This window comes from Salminus brasiliensis, chromosome 1 (assembly GCF_030463535.1).
Source record: "Salminus brasiliensis chromosome 1, fSalBra1.hap2, whole genome shotgun sequence".
Taxonomy (NCBI): Eukaryota; Metazoa; Chordata; class Actinopteri; order Characiformes; family Bryconidae; genus Salminus; species Salminus brasiliensis.
This window is the reverse complement of record NC_132878.1, coordinates 97790607-97810859: the sequence shown is the minus strand read 5'-3', so window position 1 is coordinate 97810859 and position 20253 is coordinate 97790607. Positions and strand designations below refer to the sequence as shown.

The following is a 20253-nucleotide window of genomic DNA, read 5'->3' as shown; positions in this document are numbered from 1 at the left end:
GCAGGTTGAAGCCCAGTTGGGCAATCACAGTGTCCGTCTCCCCGGCAGATCACAGTCTGACTCCCCATGGGGAACCCCGCTAGCCGCAGCTCCCTAATCCCTAATCCCACCTCCTCGCCGACTGAGTACATTAGTAAAATTATTACACTTAATCCAGAGCGGCTTTCCAAAGAAGCTTTGGAAAGAAACCGCAGACTCACTCAGCTGGAAGTAACTGACCTAAAAAAATGCTTCATCCAGGAGTGCTAATGTGGCTAGCAGTGACGAAAGGAAAGCTAACAGACGCAGGCTAGGATGACCTATGTTACATGATGCTAACTGGTGTGAAACTGAGCTTCACTGTAGAGAAACCGACCCACTCTGATCTCTGTACAGTGGAGGTGAATGGAAGCGGGCGTCGGTCGCCATGACTACAACAACACAGATACAGCCCATAATTTATCTCCTATCCAAACCCACCAGTGCAGCTACAACACGAGTTTTATATGGAATGATGATGATGATGATGATGATGGTAAAATAGTGAAGAATAAAGAATCTGAACTAATGCAGTTCTCTTTAGGGACTACTTTCTGTAGCTGCACTACACCCTACAGCATGTATCCCTCCACCATTTTAATGATCTGATTTTAAAAGCAGGTTCTAGAGCCCAACTCTTCTCAGAACTCTGGTAGAACCGTGTCTCAGACGTCTGCTTCCCTTCACCTCCACTGTAGAACTCCAGCTCTGACTGGGGCAGCTTATCTAGAACCGAGCGCTTCACAGCAAACTCATGTTATGAAGATATGTTTAGAAAGTGTTTGGACAGTTTGTAGAGTCTTTTAATTGCAACTGAACTTCTGGATATGACTCACTCTGGCTGTTTCCATCTCCACAGCTACCTCAGTGAACGTGACCGAGTTGGCCAGCACGGCTGCTACAAACGGGACCTCCCTGCCAGCAGAGGGTGACAAGGCAAAAGTGAAGGAAATGAAAGAATCGTTCAAAACGGTCGACGACGAGTTTCTCCACCTCCGCGCTGGACGTAAGCCCAGAGACGGAGGTGAGCTGGGCAGCGGCCTGCAGGGGGAGGACCTTTCGGTGGTCACTTCTGCACCTGAAGAGGCCAAGACAGACACTGTGGACATGGAAGGTCCGGAGATAAGCCAAGATTCAGCAGAAACTGACCACCTACTGACTCAAGACAACTTTATGTTAGAGGATGGCCTGAGGCCGCACGTGACCACCGAGTCACCTTGGCACGTTCCGAAAATAAACCTGGAGACCACCGTGGTTGACCTGGACCTCCAGGAATCCCCGACTACCCCGTCCCATCCCGCTGTCCCCCCGTCCCAGCCCGTGACGGTGGATTTCGACAGCGGTTCCCGCAGAGAGCTTGTCCCACCTTCCCCCTCAGCCCATGAGCTTCAAGGTCGTGACCCAACAGCCTGGGCCATGCCAGACAATTACGACTACCTCACGCCGTACGATGATACAGTTTCCACAACTTCGGACGACTACAGCACCACTGCCGACACGTACGAAGAGGAACTGACCACCACGCCTCCACCCAGAACCTTCCGCCCCCGCTTGCCTAGTCCCTTCATCCCTGCCAAGGAAGAAGTCCCTCGCGTAGGAATCTCCAGCAACAGCGCTGAGTGTCGGCTGGGATACGTTCCTGCCAACGGTACCTGCAGGTCGCAGTGTGACACGCTGCCAAGCTACTGCTTCAACGGAGGACAGTGCTACGTGCTGGACGGCATCGGAGCGTTCTGCAGGTAAGGTCGAGTGATCTGTTGGTTCAGACATGGATGGGAGGTCCATCAGAGTTTCAAATTGTGCGGAGTCCAGATAGAGTCCGACAGAGTGAGGGAAAGTCCAGCAACGAGTATGGTAGGGCCACAAGCCATCTTGTAGAGACATCACCAGCCCAGGGAAAAAATTGCACGGCTATACGAATATAGCCATTTTATTAACCACCCAAACCCACCAGTAAACCCGCCTTCTGAGTTTTATACGGAGTAATAATGGTAAAATGACCTTTTCTATGGGGACAGTTTAGGCTTGGAACATCCCAGATAACAAATGGACATGGGACTTATGAATGATATGGCACAGCCACCTCACATGGCTCACATATCTGGGCCACTTCTGGCAACGACATGGTCCTACCAACAGGCCCTGGCACTGTAGGCGAGCCTGAAGTGACTCTCATCCTAAAAATGATAAAAATGATAATGTCCATGTTGTAATACATTCAAAAATGTGCAAAAACATCAAATAAAAAAGACCAATTTTATAATAACACTATTCATAATAATGATAATAATAATAATACATTAAAAACAAGGTTGTTTCTGGCTGAGATGTGTGGCCCGGTCCGAGTTCCAGTAACCACATCTGGCCCCTCATTGCCATCATTCCATGTGGTCAGGAATTTAGGCTACATCAGATTTGCTATCTGGAACCCTACATGTAAACTTTGATGATGTCATAACAACAGTTCCAGCTAACATGTCCATGTGGGGCCTGTATGGGCATCCCAACTGGCAACCACAACGTTCTGTCTTTGGGTTCCACATTGGCCTCACATATGGATGTCTACCAGGCCCAGTGATGGGACCAAGAGGGGTTAACCATGGGGTTGTACGCTGCATATGGGATGGCCTAGATGGGACCCATGCGAGATTAAGGTGGGCTGTAATGATGAGACCAATTTGGGAAGCCCTGCTTGGTCCTAAGAACAACACATGTACTTTACAAACCCACTCAGAGCTCATGCCCTTCTGGAACCCACCTAGCCCATGAGCATGTTGACTGGGAGTGGAACCGTGGAAGCCCAGTGGAACCGAGAGAAGTTACGGGAGGAGGAACTTGTCAAAACAGACAGTGACGCTGGAGTTGCGTAGCTGCAGACCAATAGGAGTGCCCATGCTGACCCCTGTCCACCGTCTGGTCCGAAGAGTCCTGGTGAGGCCGGGTGCATGTGCACTGTTATGGCGGCTCTACAGGACACCTGGTTTTGGTGGCTTACCAACAGAATATTAAGCAGGTGGTCATAATGTTTTGGCTTGTCAGTGTACGAAGGTTTATGTCACTTTCCTTGGGTCTGAATTTGGAGAACTGCAGCTAAATGATGATTGCAGCTGTAGATGATTGTAGACGGTCTAGAAAAGACCCTGTTGGTCACCAGGAAGCACCAGGAGAAAGAGGTGGGGGAACCCCCGCTTCTACGGCCAGAACCGAGAGAGTTGCTTGCATAAACGCTTGCATGTGTTCATGTGTTCAGCAGAGCGAGGACAAGTCGTTTGAAGGAGAGAGAGAGAGAGAGAGAGATGTTTTTGTGCTGCATGTGGTCATGAGGAGGCCCGGCGGCGTCACGGTCAGAGTGGAGCGCCACATGTTTTGATGGATGCTTTATGGAGAAACTTTATTAGGAAACTTTTCCTCACTGCCAGATCAGTTCCAGCCCGAAGCTCGTGAGCCACTCCACTCGCTCGCTGGGCTGGAGATCGCGGGTCTGTTTTGTTTTTGCATAGTTCCAGCAGAACAGAGACCCATCTCGTCCTTCTCCAGCTAATAAAAGTTATAGGAAGAGCCAGGGGGAGGAGTTACAGTAACAACAACAACCATAACCATAACAATAACAATAACAGGTCGGTCTGGGGTTCAAGCGCTGACTCTTGTAAAGAGGTCAGGGTGAGGATAAGCCCCTACAACTGGGCTAAGAGTGGACGGCTATGAATTTCAGCGTGTCAGGGTGAGGATTAGGTGAATTTGGGGGAGGGATGGGACAGAATGTGTCCTCCAGCTGTAGCCTGGAGTTGGTGTTGCTGGTGTTAACGCTGCCAGACTGGATTAAGGCACTTGTTTCTGGAAAGGGGAGCGTATGTAACTCTGAAAGTGTTCGGTCTGATTCGGCTCGGACAACTTTTCTTTATTAAAGGCCTCAAATCAGTGAAAACTGACGTATCCTACTGAAAGAATTCACATTCATCCGTAAAGACATACATCCAACCATTCAGCCTACAGCAGTTTTACCCCACCCATTCAGCCTATAGCAGTTTAACCCCACTCATTCAGCATATAGCAGTTTAACCCCACCCATTTAGCCTACATCAGTTTAGCCCCATCCATTCAGCCTATAGCAGCTTGACCGCCACCTATTCAGCCTACAGCAGTTTAACCCCATCCGTTCAGCCTAGAGCAGTTTAGCCCCACCTATTTAGCCTAAAGCAGTTTAACCCCACCCATTCAGCCTACAGCAGTTTAACCCCACCCATTCAGCCTAGAGCAGTTTAGCCCCACCTATTTAGCCTAAAGCAGTTTAACCCCACCCATTCAGCCTACAGCAGTTTAACCCCACCCATTCAGCCTAGAGCAGTTTAGCCCCACCTATTTAGCCTAAAGCAGTTTAACCCCACCCATTCAGCCTACAGCAGTTTAACCCCACCCATTCAGCCTACAGCAGTTTAGCCCAGGAGTGGAACCCTTCTGGTCACTTCTTCAGTGCGTTTAGTTGAGGAAGCAGCTCCTCAGATGACCTTTAGGTGGGTCAGATACTACAGAGCAGATGAAACTCATGACGGCCCCCTGGGCTGGGATCACTTTTCCTCAGGGGCTCCTCAAGCTAAAAGGTTGTGAACCCTCACCTCCATCTTCCTCCCCACCCTGCGGCCTTTAACAACCCTCCTACAGAGATACAGCTGTCTCACCCCTCCCCACTCTAATGCGTGCAGTGATCCGGATGGTGACCCCGACCTCCTGAGGCTGATCTTCACTCTAAACAGCTTCTGCTGCTGATCTGCCCCGGTTGGTGGGGTGAGGTGGATTAGTAACTGACCCCAAATAATATTGTTATTATTACTGATATATATACTTTATACTACTACTATTAATAACAATAATAATATTACTAATAATTATAATTATAATCATTATCAATTAATCAGCCATAACATTAAAACCACCTGACTAATACTGTGCAGGTCCCTCTTATGCTGCCAAAGCAGCTCTGACCCGTCGAGGCCGGGACTCCATAAGACCTCTGAAGGTGTCCTGCTGTGGGATCTATCTGGCACCAAGACTGACATTAGCAGCAGATCCCTTAAGTGGAGATGTTCTGGAGATGATCTAAAGAGATGATCTGGAGATGTTCTGATCCAGTCGTCTAGAACCTCACAGTTCGGTTCTTCTCAAATGGTCTTAAATTTGAGTGGACCAGAAAATAAATATAGTTAAAAATACTATAAATAGTGAGTTTGCCCTCCTTCTGAGAAGGCTTTACACTAGATGTTGGAACATTGCTGTGGAGAATTTGATTGTATCAGTCTCAGTGAGGGAACATCAGTGAGGTCAGGTATTGATGTTAGATGATAGATAGCTCTACCACTCCAACTCATCCAAACATTTTTTGTGTGGAGCTCCTGAGATCTTCACTCCAGAGAACCCCACAGTCCAATGCTGGGGGGCTTTATACCCCTCTAGCCCACCCTCAGCATGGGCACGGTGACCTTAGGCTCATGTGCTGATCCTCCAGAGCGCCCTGTTCTATTGGCCAGTGTTTTTCTATGCGGATTACCCGGCTGTGTGTGTTTACTTCTCTGGAACCGGGCATGTAAACACAATCAGCGGGTCCTGATTGCTTCCATACTGAGCTGGTTAGGAATTGTTCGGGTTTGTTCTGTATGCAGATGCAGCGGTGGAGCTTTTGTGTGTGTGTGTGTGTGTATGAGGACTCGCGTGCAGCACTGGCTGGCCAAAGTGGGTCAGTCTGAGCTCAGGACAGCTGCGGTCAGGACAGGAGTTCATTGAAATGTGCCTGCTCTGAACATAGCACTCTTCACTGCTGCAATTCGATTAGAGTGTGAATGCAGAAAGCATCTGTTTATAGATAGCCCCCCTTCACGACCACTGATGTCCTGTTCCAGCCAAGGGTCTGTCGTTAAAGGGCCCACTGGGGTCATAATTCATTTATACACGGCAGTGTAACAAGCTCTCTTTATCGTTTAGGATTACACAGACTGTTTCTTTACAGGAATGGGTCTGTCTGGCTGATCTTGCTGATCTTGCTAATGACCTGTAGACTGAATGGGTGGACATACGGTATGTAAATGAGTTGGCCTTTGTGACATCACAAAATTAATGTACTCATTAATTAAGTCAAAATAGAATAGAAATAAATGTTACTGAAAAGAACACGATGCTAATCGGCCACTCCCAAATATCTAAAAGTATGTGGACACCCCTTCTAATGAATGCATTTAGCTACTTTAAGTTGCATCCATTGCTGCTGACACAGATGTGCAAATGCACACACACACACAGCTTGTCTAGTCCCTGTAGAGAAGTACTGCCAATAGATTAGGGCTCTCTGCAGGAGCAGATAAGCATCATGACCCTATTGGCACCATGCTGCCTAATTCTAGGCGTGGGCTAGAGGGGTATAAAGCCCCCCAGCATTGAGGAGCTGTGGAGCAGTGGAAGAACTGTGTTCTCTGGAATGATGATGGTGGAGCTTTATCCAGTACTTTTGGGAGGAGTTGGAGAGTTGGGGTTGATGAGGTGGGGTGGTGATCATCATCATCCAACATCCTGATCTCACTAACACTCTTGTTGCTGAATGCAATCAAATCCTCACAGCAGTGCTCCTCTAAAATTTAGCAGAAATCCTTCTTCCATGGGCAATAGAGACAGTTACTCCAACAAAAGCAGGATATATATATATATATATATATATATTTGTTTATAATTTTAGTGTGAAGGGGCGGGGCTGTAGGCCTAATAGGTGCCCATATGTAATGTGTCGACTTTTGTGACATCACAAAAGCGTTGAACTGAGAACATGTTGTTTTTACAGTGTGGCTCCATATATATATACGATAGCTAATTAATGCAAATAGTCATCATTAATTATGCTAATTAGTGACTACTAGCTTGCATTCATTGGTAGCAACCTTAACATGTATGGTTTAACTACTCCTTTTAGGCACGTATGTGTAAATGACCTCTGTTCTGATTGGCTGCCCTGTATGCACCTCATTCATAAAAGCAGTCCGGGCTGATATATATATATACATATTCAGTATATATAAATGTGGGACTGAATGGACTGTATGGTCGGTTCTGTTGAGATGCAGATCAGTGGAAAACAGAGCGTCTGTTTGAGGGAAATGTGGAGTTCAGTGAGAATGAAAAGTGGGAGTGAGTCAGACTCAGCTCTGCCTGCCAGCATAGAAACACAACAGGCAAGCCAAAGTGTGTGTGAGAGTGTGTGAGAGTGTGTGTGTGTGGGTAATTGTACTACAGCAACTCAACACCTCCTGCATAACAGTGCTTCTAAACCTCAGTCTGTTTCCACAGTCATTTCCCCAAACTCCAGGTACTGCTGATGTAAGTAAACAGTCCTGCCCACCTTACCTAATTCATTACGACAAACCCAAATAAATAAGAGTGTCTACCTGTAATTAACTCTATATAACATTAGAATAAACCCCAATAAACCTGAAGTCAGTGGTCAGTAAGAGTGTCTACCTGTAATTAACTCTATAGAACATTAGAATAAACCCTAATAAACATAAAGTCAGTGGTCAGTGAGAGCGTCTACCTGTAATTAACTCTATATAACATTAGAATAAACCCAAATAATCATAAAGTCAGTGGTCAGTAAGAGTGTCTACCTGTAATTAACTCTATATAACATTAGAATAAACCCCAATAAACCTAAAGTCAGTGGTCAGTGAGAATGTCTACCTGTAATTAACTCTATATAACATTAGAATAAACCCAAATAAACATAAAGTCAGTGGTCAGTAAGAGTGTCTACCTGTAATTAACTCTATATAACATTAGAATAAACCCAAATAAACCTAAAGTCAGTGGTCAGTGAGAGTGTCTACCTGTAATTAACTCTATATAACATTAGAATAAACCCCAATAAACCTAAAGTCAGTGGCCAGTGAGAGTGTCTACCTGTAATTAACTCTATATAACATTAGAATAAACCCAAATAAACATAACGTCAGTGGTCAGTAAGAGTGTCTACCTGTAATTAACTCTTTATAACATTAGAATAAACCTAAATAAACATAAAGTCAGTGGTCAGTGAGAGTGTCTACCTGTAATTAACTCTATATAACATTAGAATAAACCCAAATAAACATAAAGTCAGTGGTCAGTGAGAGTGTCTACCTGTAATTAACTCTATATAACATTAGAATAAACCCAAATAAACATAAAGTCAGTGATCAGTGAGAGTGTCTACCTGTAATTAACTCTATATAACATTAGAATAAACCCACATAAACATAAAGTCAGTGGTCAGTGAGAGTGTTTACCTGTAATTAACTCTATATAACATTAGAATAAACCCAAATAAACATAATGTCAGTGATCAGTGAGAGTGTCTACCTGTAATTAACTCTATATAACATTAGAATGAACCCAAATAAACATAAAGTCAGTGATCAGTGAGAGTGTCTACCTGTAATTAACTCTATATAACATTAGAATGAACCCAAATAAACATAAAGTCAGTGGTCAGTGAGAGTGTCTACCTGTAATTAACTCTATATAACATTAGAATAAACCCAAATAAACATAAAGTCAGTGATCACTGAGAGTGTCTACCTGTAATTAACTCTATATAACATTAGAATAAACCCAAATAAACATAAAGTCAGTGGTCAGTGAGAGTGTCTACCTGTAATTAACTCTATATAACATTAGAATAAACCCAAATAAACATAAAGTCAGTGATCAGTGAGAGTGTCTACCTGTAATTAACTCTATATAACATTAGAATGAACCCAAATAAACATAAAGTCAGTGGTCAGTGAGAGTGTCTACCTGTAATTAACTCTATATAACATTAGAATAAACCCAAATAAACATAACGTCAGTGGTCAGTAAGAGTGTCTACCTGTAATTAACTCTTTATAACATTAGAATAAACCTAAATAAACATAAAGTCAGTGGTCAGTGAGAGTGTCTACCTGTAATTAACTCTATATAACATTAGAATAAACCCAAATAAACATAAAGTCAGTGGTCAGTGAGAGTGTCTACCTGTAATTAACTCTATATAACATTAGAATAAACCCAAATAAACATAAAGTCAGTGATCAGTGAGAGTGTCTACCTGTAATTAACTCTATATAACATTAGAATAAACCCACATAAACATAAAGTCAGTGGTCAGTGAGAGTGTTTACCTGTAATTAACTCTATATAACATTAGAATAAACCCAAATAAACATAATGTCAGTGATCAGTGAGAGTGTCTACCTGTAATTAACTCTATATAACATTAGAATGAACCCAAATAAACATAAAGTCAGTGATCAGTGAGAGTGTCTACCTGTAATTAACTCTATATAACATTAGAATGAACCCAAATAAACATAAAGTCAGTGGTCAGTGAGAGTGTCTACCTGTAATTAACTCTATATAACATTAGAATAAACCCAAATAAACATAAAGTCAGTGATCACTGAGAGTGTCTACCTGTAATTAACTCTATATAACATTAGAATAAACCCAAATAAACATAAAGTCAGTGGTCAGTGAGAGTGTCTACCTGTAATTAACTCTATATAACATTAGAATAAACCCAAATAAACATAAAGTCAGTGATCAGTGAGAGTGTCTACCTGTAATTAACTCTATATAACATTAGAATGAACCCAAATAAACATAAAGTCAGTGGTCAGTGAGAGTGTCTACCTGTAATTAACTCTATATAACATTAGAATAAACCTAAAAGTCTGATTGGTGCTTTAACTGGACAGGCTTTAATAGATCAGTGGGTACTTGTGATTGTTTCTTTGACAGACGCAGTGGGGTCCGATTAATGATAACCTTTAATACCCCCAAGCCGCTCCATCTGGGGATCACCCTGCCCCAGCACAGGGGGTCACTGCAGGACCTGATGGAGCTAAACCTGTAAGCTGTATGAAGTTCATGCTGTTGTGTACTATTATTACACTAATATTACACTAAATACAGTCCTAACATGAGCACTTAAAAAGCCTAACAGTGAAATATAATTGCAGTAGAGCTGTGATTGGAGCAGTAGAGCCGTGATTGGAGCAGTAGAGCGGTGAATGGAGCAGTAGAGCCGTGATTGGAGCAGTAGAGCCGTGATTGGAGCAGTAGAGCCGTGATTGGAGCAGTAGAGCGGTGAATGGAGCAGTAGAGCCGTGATTGGAGCAGTAGAGCGGTGAATGGAGCAGTAGAGCCGTGATTGGAGCAGTAGAGCCGTGATTGGAGCAGTAGAGCGGTGATTGGAGCAGTAGAGCAGTGATTGGAGCAGTAGAGCCGTGATTGGAGCAGTAGAGCGGTGATTGGAGCAGTAGAGCCGTGATTGGAGCAGTAGAGCGGTGATTGGAGCAGTAGAGCCGTGATTGGAGCAGTAGAGCGGTGATTGGAGCAGTAGAGCAGTGATTGGAGCAGTAGAGCTGTGATTGGAGCAGTAGAGCGGTGATTGGAGCAGTAGAGCGGTGATTGGAGCAGTAGGGCTGTGATTGGAGCAGTAGAGCAGTGATTGGAGCAGTAGAGCAGTGAATGGAGCAGTAGAGCAGTGATTGGAGCAGTAGAGCGGTGAATGGAGCAGTAGAGCAGTGATTGGAGCAGTAGAGCGGTGATTGGAGCAGTAGAGCGGTGATTGGAGCAGTAGAGCTGTGATTGGAGCAGTAGAGCGGTGATTGGAGCAGTAGAGCGGTGATTGGAGCAGTAGGGCTGTGATTGGAGCAGTAGAGCAGTGATTGGAGCAGTAGAGCAGTGATTGGAGCAGTAGAGCGGTGATTGGAGCAGTAGGGCTGTGATTGGAGCAGTAGAGCAGTGATTGGAGCAGTAGAGCAGTGATTGGAGCAGTAGAGCAGTGATTGGAGCAGTAGAGCCGTGATTGGAGCAGTAGAGCAGTAATTGGAGCAGTAGAGCCGTGATTGGAGCAGTAGAGCAGTGATTGGAGCAGTAGAGCCGTGATTGGAGCAGTAGAGCTGTGATTGGAGCAGTAGAGCAGTGATTGGAGCAGTAGGGCTGTGATTGGAGCAGTAGAGCTGTGATTGGAGCAGTAGAGCGGTGATTGGAGCAGTAGAGCCGTGATTGGAGCAGTAGAGCAGTGATTGGAGCAGTAGAGCGGTGATTGGAGCAGTAGAGCTGTGATTGGAGCAGTAGAGCAGTGATTGGAGCAGTAGAGCCGTGATTGGAGCAGTAGAGCAGTGATTGGAGCAGTAGAGCCGTGATTGGAGCAGTAGAGCCGTGATTGGAGCAGTAGAGCGGTGATTGGAGCAGTAGGGCTGTGATTGGAGCAGTAGAGCAGTGATTGGAGCAGTAGAGCTGTGATTGGAGCAGTAGAGCGGTGATTGGAGCAGTAGAGCCGTGATTGGAGCAGTAGGGCTGTGATTGGAGCAGTAGAGCTGTGATTGGAGCAGTAGAGCCGTGATTGGAGCAGTAGAGCGGTGATTGGAGCAGTAGAGCCGTGATTGGAGCAGTAGAGCAGTGATTGGAGCAGTAGAGCCGTGATTGGAGCAGTAGAGCAGTGATTGGAGCAGTAGAGCCGTGATTGGAGCAGTATAGCGGTGATTGGAGCAGCAGGGCTGTGATTGGAGCAGCAGAGCGGTGATTGGAGCAGCAGAGCGGTGATTGGAGCAGTAGAGCAGTGATTGGAGCAGTAGAACGGTGATTGGAGCAGTAGAGCCGTGATTGGAGCAGCAGAGCGGTGATTGGGGCAGTAGGGCTGTGATTGGAGCAGCAGAGCGGTGATTGGAGCAGTAGAGCTGTGATTGGAGCAGTAGAGCGGTGATTGGAGCAGTAGGGCTGTGATTGGAGCAGTAGAGCTGTGATTGGAGCAGTAGGGCTGTGATTGGAGCAGTAGAGCTGTGATTGGAGCAGTAGAGCCGTGATTGGAGCAGTAGAGCTGTGATTGGAGCAGTAGAGCCGTGATTGGAGCAGCAAAGCGGTGATTAGTCTTTTAGCAGACAAGCAGACAGCAAGAGGAGGTCTGAAAGATGTCAACTACATCTGCTTCAGCTACTGCAGAGCCAAGGTACACACTTCCACACACTCTCACAGTCCAGAGGGACCGTCTGTCCAGCTGCTTACCCTTCCTGGCCCTCTGTTCGGCAAGGTTATTTGCCCAGACTCAGCTCAACCTGCCAGATTCTCTAGCTGCCCTTGACCCTCCCATCTTCCCCAGTCGTAAGAAGATGAAAGCTGAAGGCAGGTAGAGTTGGGTCATGGTAATGCACAGGTCATGGGTTTGGTGCTCATGGAGCTCCTGGGCTGGTTATGACTCTATCAGGAACCCTGACCTCCATAGCTCCGCATTCTGGGGGAATGGAGCTGTTCTCACTGAGCCTAAATGCTTGCTCTCTCTCTTTCGCTCACTCTCTTCGCTCACTCTTCTCTCTGTTTTGGCTCTCTCTCTAAAGTAAATGCCCTCTAGGGCCAACTCCTGCCAACACACACACACACACACACACACACACACACACACACACACACACACACACACACACACTCCCTTCACAGATGTCTGTTTTGAAAAGCAGTTAAACTCCCCCTCCTCATGTCTTTTAAAACCTTCATTCATTGTAGGCATTCAGATGTGTGAGTTAGTGTGTATGTGTGTGTGAGTGTGAGTGTGTGTGAGTGTGTGTGTGTGTGTGTGTGTGTGTGTACGATAATGAAAGAGTGTGTTTGTGTGAGAGGAAGAGATTCATGACAGGTTCTTTTTCTTTTCCAGATTGAGATGTCTCAAGACATTTAAAAGTGCACACACACACACACACACACACACATATACACACACACACAGTGAAAGGAAGCTGAGTGTGTTTGATAAGGGTGTAACAGTATACAGATCTACAGCGCTGTATCCTAATGTAGTGTAAAGTGTCGGTACATTGCGGATTGTGTCATGTCATATTGTAATGTCTGGTATTATAACCTATCATATCGTAACACATCACAGTGTATCACAAACAAACTGTATCATAACATTTCACAATTTTCCCAACATATTTAGTACGTATTGTGTTGTAGCACTGTATCGTAACGTCACAGTGTATCAGAACATTGTAACACATCACAATGTTTTGTAACATATCACACACATTTCGTTACGTACTGTATCATATCATATCACAATGTATCGGAACACTGTATAATTTCACAATGTATCAGAACATTGTATCATATCACAATGTATCGGAACACTGTATAATTTCACAATCTATCGGAACATTGTATAATATCACAATCTATCGGAACATTGTATCATTTCACAATCTATCGGAACATTGTATCATTTCACAATGTATCAGAACATTGTATCATTTCACAATGTATCAGAACATTGTATCATTTCACAATGTATCGGAACACTGTATCATTTCACAATGTATCGGAACATTGTATCATTTCACAATCTATCGGAACACTATCATTTCACAATGTATCGGAACACTGTATCATTTCACAATGTATCAGAACATTGTATCATATCACAATGTATCGGAACATTGTATCATATCACAATCTATCGGAACATTGTATAATTTCACAATCTATCGGAACATTGTATCATTTCACAATGTATCAGAACATTGTATCATTTTACAATGTATCGGAACACTGTATCATTTCACAATGTATCGGAACATTGTATCATTTCACAATGTATCGGAACACTGTATAATTTCACAATGTATCGGAACATTGTATCATATCACAATGTATCGGAACATTGTATCATATCACAATGTATCGGAACATTGTATCATTTCACAATCTATCGGAACACTATCATTTCACAATGTATCGGAACACTGTATCATTTCACAATGTATCAGAACATTGTATCATATCACAATGTATCGGAACACTGTATAATTTCACAATGTATCGGAACATTGTATCATATCACAATGTATCGGAACATTGTATCATTTCACAATGTATCGGAACACTGTATCATTTCACAATCTATCAGGACATTGTATCATTTTACAATGTATCGGAACATTGTATCATTTCACATTGTTTCGGAACATTGTATCATTTGCAGCATGGCGCAGTGTCGCATAACATTTTGTATTATAACACACAGTACTGTAACACTGTAACTGTAACTATCTTAACATACTGAACCGTGACAGATAGTAAGGGTTGGTATTGTATCGTTCGGTCTGGTGTCGTCTTGCTAAGAGGACCACGCACTTATTACAGAGTTATTACACACTAACTCTCAGCTCTCCTCCGTACGCCCTCTCTCTCTCTCTCTCTCTCTCTCTCTCGTCCGCTGTCTGAGTGTTACAGATGGAGTTAGAGAGTGTGTCTCATATGGAGGGAATGCTGGTCTTGACAGAGCCCAGATATAAACTCCAATATTTTAAAGCCTTTTTTGGTCGAGTTATCTTCACAGCATTGTCTCACGGCCGTTCACTGTTCAGGAGGAGAAAGGTCAGCAGGCTTCAGATGGAGAAGCTTGTTTTTGTGTGTTTGGTTGCTGAAATTCTTCTGTCCGGTGCGATGCAGAAATAATAACAGTAGTAATCATGGAAACACTATTTCAACAGAACACAAATTAGGGGATTTCATCTATGTTCTTTATCCAGTAAATCCTGAATTAGACATTTCTAAAATATTTATTCATGAAATGTAATTATGATCTATGTATCACATTTTGTAACATACTGTATCATAACAAATCACTGTGAATCATAACAGTGATTCATATCACAATGTAATAATAATGTAATTATAATGTAATTATTAGTGACCTTTACGTAACAGACCTTAGTTATAGACTAATAAGGGTCTTAATAAATAGAGCTTAACCCCTTGTACTCCATGCCTTGTATTACACCATACATATTACTAATCAGTAGCTTCATGCAAAGCAGTGAAAGCTGGCAGAGTTATACCAGTGGGGGGAAAGCCAGGACACTTTAGAGAGGTTTAAATGTTTAAGGTGTATTAAATGTGTAATAATGGCTTAATTGAGCAAATAACATCTGTATAAATCTCTAATTTGTGTTCCCTTAAATATAAAAAACGTAACAGGATGGTAACAAAGGGTTTATTGTGCATTTTAACTAATAATAATGTCATTATTAGTGAACATAAATATTGCAGAGCTCCAGTTATGTACTAATAAAGGTCATAATGAATAGATCTTAATGTGTAGTGAACATTACATTACTCAGAAATGTCTAATTCAGGATTCATCTGTCTTCATTAAAGAGCATTTTAATAAACCTCTAATATCTCTAATCTACAGAGGACTTCATTTAGCGATTCAAGCAGAAATTATCCAGCTTTCTGAAGGAAACACAGTCCGATTAGTCTAAAAAGGAAAGGCCAAAAAGGGGGAGCGGAGATCCGGAGGTGAAGCACATGCTACGACCCGGATGTGGGAATAAACGCTGAAAGTGGTGAATTTTAACTCGCCCTTGGCGGAGAACGAGCTCAGAGCTCATGAATAATGCAGGTGGCACCGGAGAGCATGTGTGGAATCAAAGCACAGTTCTGGCCGGTCAGGGAGGAACTAAACTGCCGCTTTTGAAGCGTCTGATGGGCGTCCCGAGGGTCCGAGGAGGCTGGGGGTGAAGCACAGTTTAGTGTGGCACTGGGCACCAGGGCCGACAGTCTTATTATAAAGATAACGATTACTCGTTTGATAAGCTCTAAAGAACCTAAAACCACTATGTGTCCAAAAGTATCCAGACGGGTCTCCCCAGCTGCTGACACAGCTCTGCACTGACCGATAACCCATGCAGAGCGTAGACTAAAGGGGTGTCAAGTAAAGACCTCCAGTATTGAGCTGTGGGGTTCTCTGGAGTGATGATGGACCTCTGAGATGAGTTGGAGTGTCAGAACTGATCATCCAACACCTCACTGATGCTATTGTGAGACTAAATGCAATCAAATCCTCCTCACAGCAATGTTCCAACATCTACTGTTTAGATTTCTCAGAAGAGTAAAGGCTCACAAACCTCCCTTTGATTTTTATGGTTTTGTAGCTCCTGCTCCATCGCCACGCCCAGGCTCAGCGTGATTAGACTAGAGTGATAAGGATGATGATGAGGGTGATGATGATGATGATGATGACGCTGGTTCCCTGTGAGGTTTGTCTTTCAGGTCCACCTGTCCTGACCAGTGCAGACAGGAGGACAGATGGCTAAAGTTATTTATGGCTTTGTTACCTTTTCTCATTCACCTGACATCCCAACACCTGGGCAAACAGCGCTAATCCAGCAGAACCAGCTGTTCTGTACTGCAGGGCTGAATGATGCTCTCTGAGGCACATGGCTGTGGCATCACTCAGGAGCATGGTTTGGTTTAACTGGTTTGTGTTTACTGGTTTGGTCTTACCAATTTGGTCTTACCAGTTTGGTTTTACTGGTTTGGTTTAACTGGTTTGTCTTTACTGGTTTGGTCTTACCAGTTTGGTTTTACTGGTTTGTCTTTACTGGTTTGGTCTTACTAGTTTGGTTTTATTAGTTTGGTTTTACTGGTTTGGTCTTACCAGTTTGGTTTTACTGGTTTGGTCTTACCAGTTTGACTTTACTGGTTTGTCTTTACTGGCTTCACTTTACTGGTTTGTATTTACTGGTTAGGCCTTACTAGTTTGGCTTTATTAGTTTGGTTTTACTGGTTTCACTTTACTGGTTTGTCTTTACTAGTTTGGCTTTACTGGTTTGGTCTTACTAGTTTGGTATTACTAGTTTGATTTTACTGGTAATGGCTTTAAATGGTGATCAATTTGATAACAGTCTGATAACTATCTGATATGTGTCTGATATCTGATATCTGTCTGATATCTGATGTGTCTGATATCTGATATGTGTCTGATATCTGATATGTGTCTGATATGTGTCTGATATCTGATATGTGTCTGATATGTGTCTGATGTCTGATATGTATCTGATATCTGTCTGATATGTGTCTGATATGTGTCTGATATCTGATATCTGTCTGATATGTGTCTGATATCTGATATGTGTCTGATATGTGTCTGATATCTGATATCTGTCTGATATGTGTCTGATATCTGATATGTGTCTGATATGTGTCTGATATCTGATGTGTCTGATATCTGATATCTGTCTGATGTGTCTGATATCTGATATGTGTCTGATATGTGTCTGATATCTGATATGTGTCTGATATCTGATATCTGTCTGATATGTGTCTGATATGTGTCTGATATCTGATATGTGTCTGATATGTGTCTAATATCTGATATCTGTCTGATATGTGACTGATATCTGATATGTGTCTGATATGTGTCTGATATCTGATATCTGTCTGATATGTGTCTGATATCTGATATGTGTCTGATATGTGTCTGATATCTGATATGTGTCTGATATCTGATATGTGTCTGATATGTGTCTGATATCTGGTGTTGTTCCTCCTGTCCTGCAGGTGTAATATCCAGGACTACGTGTGGCACAAAGGAGCGCGCTGTGAGTCGGTCATCACAGAGTTTCAGGTGATGTGCATCGCCATCGGAGCTTCGGCCCTGACTGTCCTGCTGCTCTTCATGATCATCGTCTGCTTCGCCAAGAAACTGCACGTGCTCAAGACTGAAAACAACAAACTGCGCAAACGCAGGTGAGTCTCCCGCCAGCAGGGGGAGCCAGATAGAAGGGGCTATTGCCCACCCTTGTAGTGATGTCATCTCACATCAGAAAATACCACAGCAACCACCTCTAATGTCATTACAGCCATCTAAACGATAACCTAGCAACCGCGTCACACAGTAGCACCTAACTAATTATGTCCCAGCAGCCAAATAAAATACCATAGCAACCACCTCTAATGTCATTACAGCCATCTAAACAATAACCTAGCAACCGCGTCACACAGTGGCACCTAACTGATTATGTATCAGCAGCCAAATAAAATACCATAGCAACCACCTCTAATGCATTAGCAGCCACATAAATGACCTAAAGCAACCATTTGACACACTATAGCAACCACCTGGACAGTGGTGCTCAGAGTTTGGAGCTCCAGGCTGTTGATGACAGGGTTATGGGTTCGATTCCCGGGCTCGGCAAGCTGCCACTGTTGGGCCCTTGAGCAAGGCCCTTCACCCTCTCTGCTCCCCGGATGCTGGGGTGCTGGAGTTGGCTGCCCACCGCTCTGGGGCTGTGTGTGCATACGATAGCTTTTTTACCTTAATACTGTCCTTGCAACCACCTAACTAATCATGTCCTAGCAACCAAATAAAAGACCACGCCACACCCCATATTACACACTGTGACTCATTCTAAACTTGTGACACAGGGCCACTGCAAGTGGTTGCTATAGAAACCTTTAGTATTATATGGCAGGCTGCTTTCTGAATGGATTCCAGTAGACATTCCACATGTGGAGAAACTCCCTGACAGTGGGAGTTTCCCCCCCACACACACACACACACACACAAACTGGATACTAAACTAAAGCTACTAAATAATACTAAACACTGATCACAGAGGGGTCAGTGCCCCCCGCTCCCTCTGCTACAGCCAGTATGTATTGCTTAATGTCATCAAAAGACCAGGTCTTCTACAACCAGTGTGTGTTGTTAGATTTAATCAGAAACAGTCAGGTCTTCTGCAGCCAGTATGTATTGTTAGATGTCATAAAAAGCAGCCAGTATGTATTTTTTCATGTCATCAACAACAGCCAGGTCTTCTACAGCCAGTATGTATTTTTCGATGTCATCAAAAACAGCCTGGTCTTCTGCAGCCAGTATGTATTTTTTTATGTCATCAACAATAGCCAGGTCTTCTGCAGCCAGTATGTATTGTTAGATGTCATCAAAAACAGCCATGTATTCTATAGCCAGTGTGTATTGTGTAATTTCATCAAAAACAGCCAGGTCTTCTGCAGCCAGTGTGTATTGTTAGATGTCATCAAAAACAGCCAGGTCTTCTGCAGCCAGTATGTATTGTTAGATGTCATCAAAAACAGCCATGTATTCTATAGCCAGTATGTATTGTGTAATTTCATCAAAAACAGCCAGGTCTTCTGCAGCCAGTGTGTATTGTTAGATGTCATCAAAAGCAGCCAGGCCTTCTGCAGCCAGTGTGTATTGTTAGATGTCATCAAAAGCAGCCAGGCCTTCTGCAGCCAGTATGTATTGTTAGATGTCATCAAAAGCAGCCAGGTATTCTATAGCCAGTATGTATTGTGTAATTTCATCAAAAACAGCCAGGTCTTCTGCTGCCAGTGTGTATTGTTAGATGTCATCAAAAGCAGCCAGGTCTTCTGCAGCCAGTGTGTATTGTTAGATGTCATCAAAAGCAGCCAGGCCTTCTGCAGCCAGTGTGTATTGTTAGATGTCATCAAAAGCAGCCATGTATTTTATAGCCAGTATGTATTGTGTAATTTCATCAAAAACAGCCAGGTCTTCTGCAGCCAGTGTGTATTGTGTAATTTCATCAAAAACAGCCAGGTCTTTTGCAGCCAGTATGTATTGTTAGATGTCATCAAAAACAGCCATGTATTCTATAGCCAGTATGTATTGTGTAATTTCATCAAAAACAGCCAGGTCTTCTGCAGCCAGTGTGTATTGTTAGATGTCATCAAAAGCAGCCAGGTCTTCTGCAGCCAGTGTGTATTGTTAGATGTCATCAAAAGCAGCCAGGCCTTCTGCAGCCAGTATGTATTGTTAGATGTCATCAAAAGCAGCCAGGTGTTCTATAGCCAGTATGTATTGTGTAATTTCATCAAAAACAGCCAGGTATTCTATAGCCAGTATGTATTGTGTAATTTCATCAAAAACAGCCAGGTCTTCTGCAGCCAGTGTGTATTGTTAGATGTCATTATAAGCAGTGAGGTCTTCTGCATCCAGTATGTATTGTTAGATGTCATCAAAAACAGCCAGGTCTTCTGCAGCCTGTATGTATTGTTTAATGCCACAGACAGCAGCCATGCTTTAAACATCCAGTGTGTATTTTTAAATGTCCTCCTGTAGGCTCTGTTAAATACCAGTGAACACAGTTAGACCTTCAGCTTCATCACCCCACAACCAGTGTGTATTATTTGCATCAAACATTGATTTTAGGATTTTAGGCTCATTTAGCTGACCCTAAACGAACAGAGGATTATTTTTAGCATGGGCCATTAAAACGCAGTGACATCAGCGAGGCGGACGCCGGGTCCTGATGAACTGACAGCGCTAATAGAGCGTGAGGAAGTGAAGAAGATGAGAAGATAGAGGTGAGGAAATTAAAAAAGCCAGTGAATGAAGATTAGAAAAGCTGGAGGCGG

At 43.5% G+C, this 20253-nt stretch overlaps 1 protein-coding gene across 6 annotated transcripts in view; it reads left to right on the top strand.

Annotated features, from left to right (window-relative positions):
• cspg5a (chondroitin sulfate proteoglycan 5a) overlaps positions 1-20253 on the top strand; it is a 52091-nt gene that overhangs the window by 14733 nt on the left and 17105 nt on the right. For all 6 annotated transcript variants that reach the window (XM_072692547.1, XM_072692545.1, XM_072692549.1 and 3 more), the window contains exons 2-3: positions 878-1757; positions 17413-17601. In XM_072692547.1, coding sequence (XP_072548648.1) covers positions 878-1757; positions 17413-17601 — 1069 coding nt within the window. The remainder of the gene's footprint in view (positions 1-877; positions 1758-17412; positions 17602-20253) is intronic.